At 38.0% G+C, this 2,142-nt stretch overlaps 1 protein-coding gene across 1 annotated transcript; it reads right to left on the bottom strand.

Annotated features, from left to right (window-relative positions):
* Positions 1-700: 700 nt before the first annotated feature.
* Positions 701-1,420, bottom strand: LOC113759601 (oxalate oxidase 1-like). The gene has a single exon (XM_027302179.1). The coding sequence runs from the start codon at positions 1,418-1,420 to the stop codon at positions 701-703; it is 720 nt and encodes a 239-aa protein (XP_027157980.1).
* Between the last annotated feature and the right edge of the window lie 722 nt (positions 1,421-2,142).

The following is a 2,142-nucleotide window of genomic DNA, read 5'->3' as shown; positions in this document are numbered from 1 at the left end:
CAAAAACATGTTAGTCATATCACATACAGATTGGCCCAATACAACCCTTCTGTTTGCGTGTCATGTTCGTGTGGATTCATTTTTGACATAAATTATTCCGTATCATGTTTCATTTAGGATTTTTTGTGCCGTGTTTACGTACCATGTCAAAAACTGTCACCATTAGCAATATCCACAATCAAGTTAATAATTTTCACACCAATTTTATGGTCTAATTTTCACCAATTAAATACTCCAAAACCAACATAATGGCCCTACGTGATCAATTGAACGGTCCCGGCAAATCTTGTGTCCTAACTCTGACAACTCACCCAAAGATTAATTTCATGCAAATAGGATCCGATACCAGATGTAGAGCCTAATAATTATACCCAAAAAAAATATAGGAGATAACTTTCACAAAACCAATATAAATATAAATATAATATATATATATATGGAGGCTAATTTACATGAAGAGGACCAATATCAATAACAAGACTCAAACTTTTATTGTTTCCAACTAAATACATATCATGCCTACTGACAACCATAAGAAATTACTTAATACAATACTAGTTTCTAAATCGTAAAACTATCCCAATTTGACGCCAATAAAACTACTAAAAATTAACTTGACCAAAATACAATTATACAATAATATAGAAGATTTTATTATTTAATATGCCACCTATAATGAAAAACACCCTGGAATAGGATGTTAGTAAGATGACTTAAGCACGGTCGACACAGTCGACACAGTTGCAAACCTAGACTTAATGAGCTCAATGATACTTTGATTTACTTGAAATGCTTTACTCAACACGAGATCAGGAATCGAAGGCGTGGAGTTAAAAAGAGCAAGGGGGGCGAACTGAATCCCTGGATTTTGACTGTTGAACGAGGCGAAGAAGCGTGCGTTCTCGTGTCCAATATTCAGTTGGAAGTGCACTAGCCCAGGAGGAATCACAAACAACTCTCCTGAAGTCACAATTTTCCAGTAGAAAACGTTTCCGGTTGTCACCAAGCCTACAAACAGTTTTCCATCCATGACTAGAGCCAGCTCGGATGCACGAGGGTGGACGTGGGGTGCATTCAGCCCTCCAGGCTTCAAAACCACTCGGTTCATTGACAGCCCTAGAGTGTTGAGTCCTGGAAATCGATGAACATCTTGCCGAGTGACATTGACGTCGAAAATATTGAATTCTCCTGGACTTTGTTGGAACCCATTGGCGAAGAAGTCTTGTGAAGATACGTTATCAGGGTTTTTGCACGGAAAGCCATTAATGAATAAAGAGGAATCAAGATCTGCAACGCAGAAATCTTGCAGTGGGCTTGGATCAGCAGAATGGGATGGCAGTGGTAGGAGAAGGCCTAGGGAGAAGAGTATCAAGCATAGTAGTATCTGGTAATTCATATTGTAGGCGCTCTGGTATGCCATGGAAAGTTTAATTTCAGTTGAGCTAGGTATGAAAATGTAGTTTGGCTGAAACTAAAAGTGGCTAGGCAAGAATGTGTCCATAACTGACAGGGAGGATGCTATTTATAGAACCCCAAAGGATGACTGATTTCAAGTTTGATATAATTTCTTATTGCTGCGTCAAAATCGCATTGTGGAAATGAGTTCTGCAGTCATACGGAAGTATATCCAACTCACCTTTGTTCGTTGTACCCTAGTGCAAGTGGGGTTTAAGGCTTTTACTGAAGAAAATCATGAAAAACTACAATACCAGAATGTGATCCCCCTTAGGTACGTGTGTTCCGGTAGGAGCCTAACTTTGAAAATGAATACTGGGTTTTTCACTGCAGCTCGGCCGATTTGGACAAGCTTACACATAAGTGGCCAGATTGGGTTAGACTTTTTCAAACGGACGATGAAATGTGGCTTAGGGTAATGAAGGAAGTATAAATACTTTAAATAATTTGGCTAAGGAGGAATCTTCCGTGGCAATCATTGAGTACGATGTTTATATATATATATATATGTATGTATGTATATGTATGTATGTTTGTCAAAGTAAATGCACGCAAGCATATTAAACATACACACACCAGTTCCCTCTTCTTCTTTTTTTTAGTAGAGAAAGAGTAGATTAAATTAAGAAGTAAAAAGGGCATAATGTTTGAACACAAGACCTCTAATTTATAGGGTCTCAATCAGCA

The sequence above is a fragment of the Coffea eugenioides genome, chromosome 2, assembly GCF_003713205.1.
Source record: "Coffea eugenioides isolate CCC68of chromosome 2, Ceug_1.0, whole genome shotgun sequence".
NCBI classification, from domain to species: Eukaryota; Viridiplantae; Streptophyta; class Magnoliopsida; order Gentianales; family Rubiaceae; genus Coffea; species Coffea eugenioides.
The sequence above is the reverse complement of the archived record's forward strand: the minus strand, read 5'-3'. Positions and strand labels throughout refer to the sequence as shown.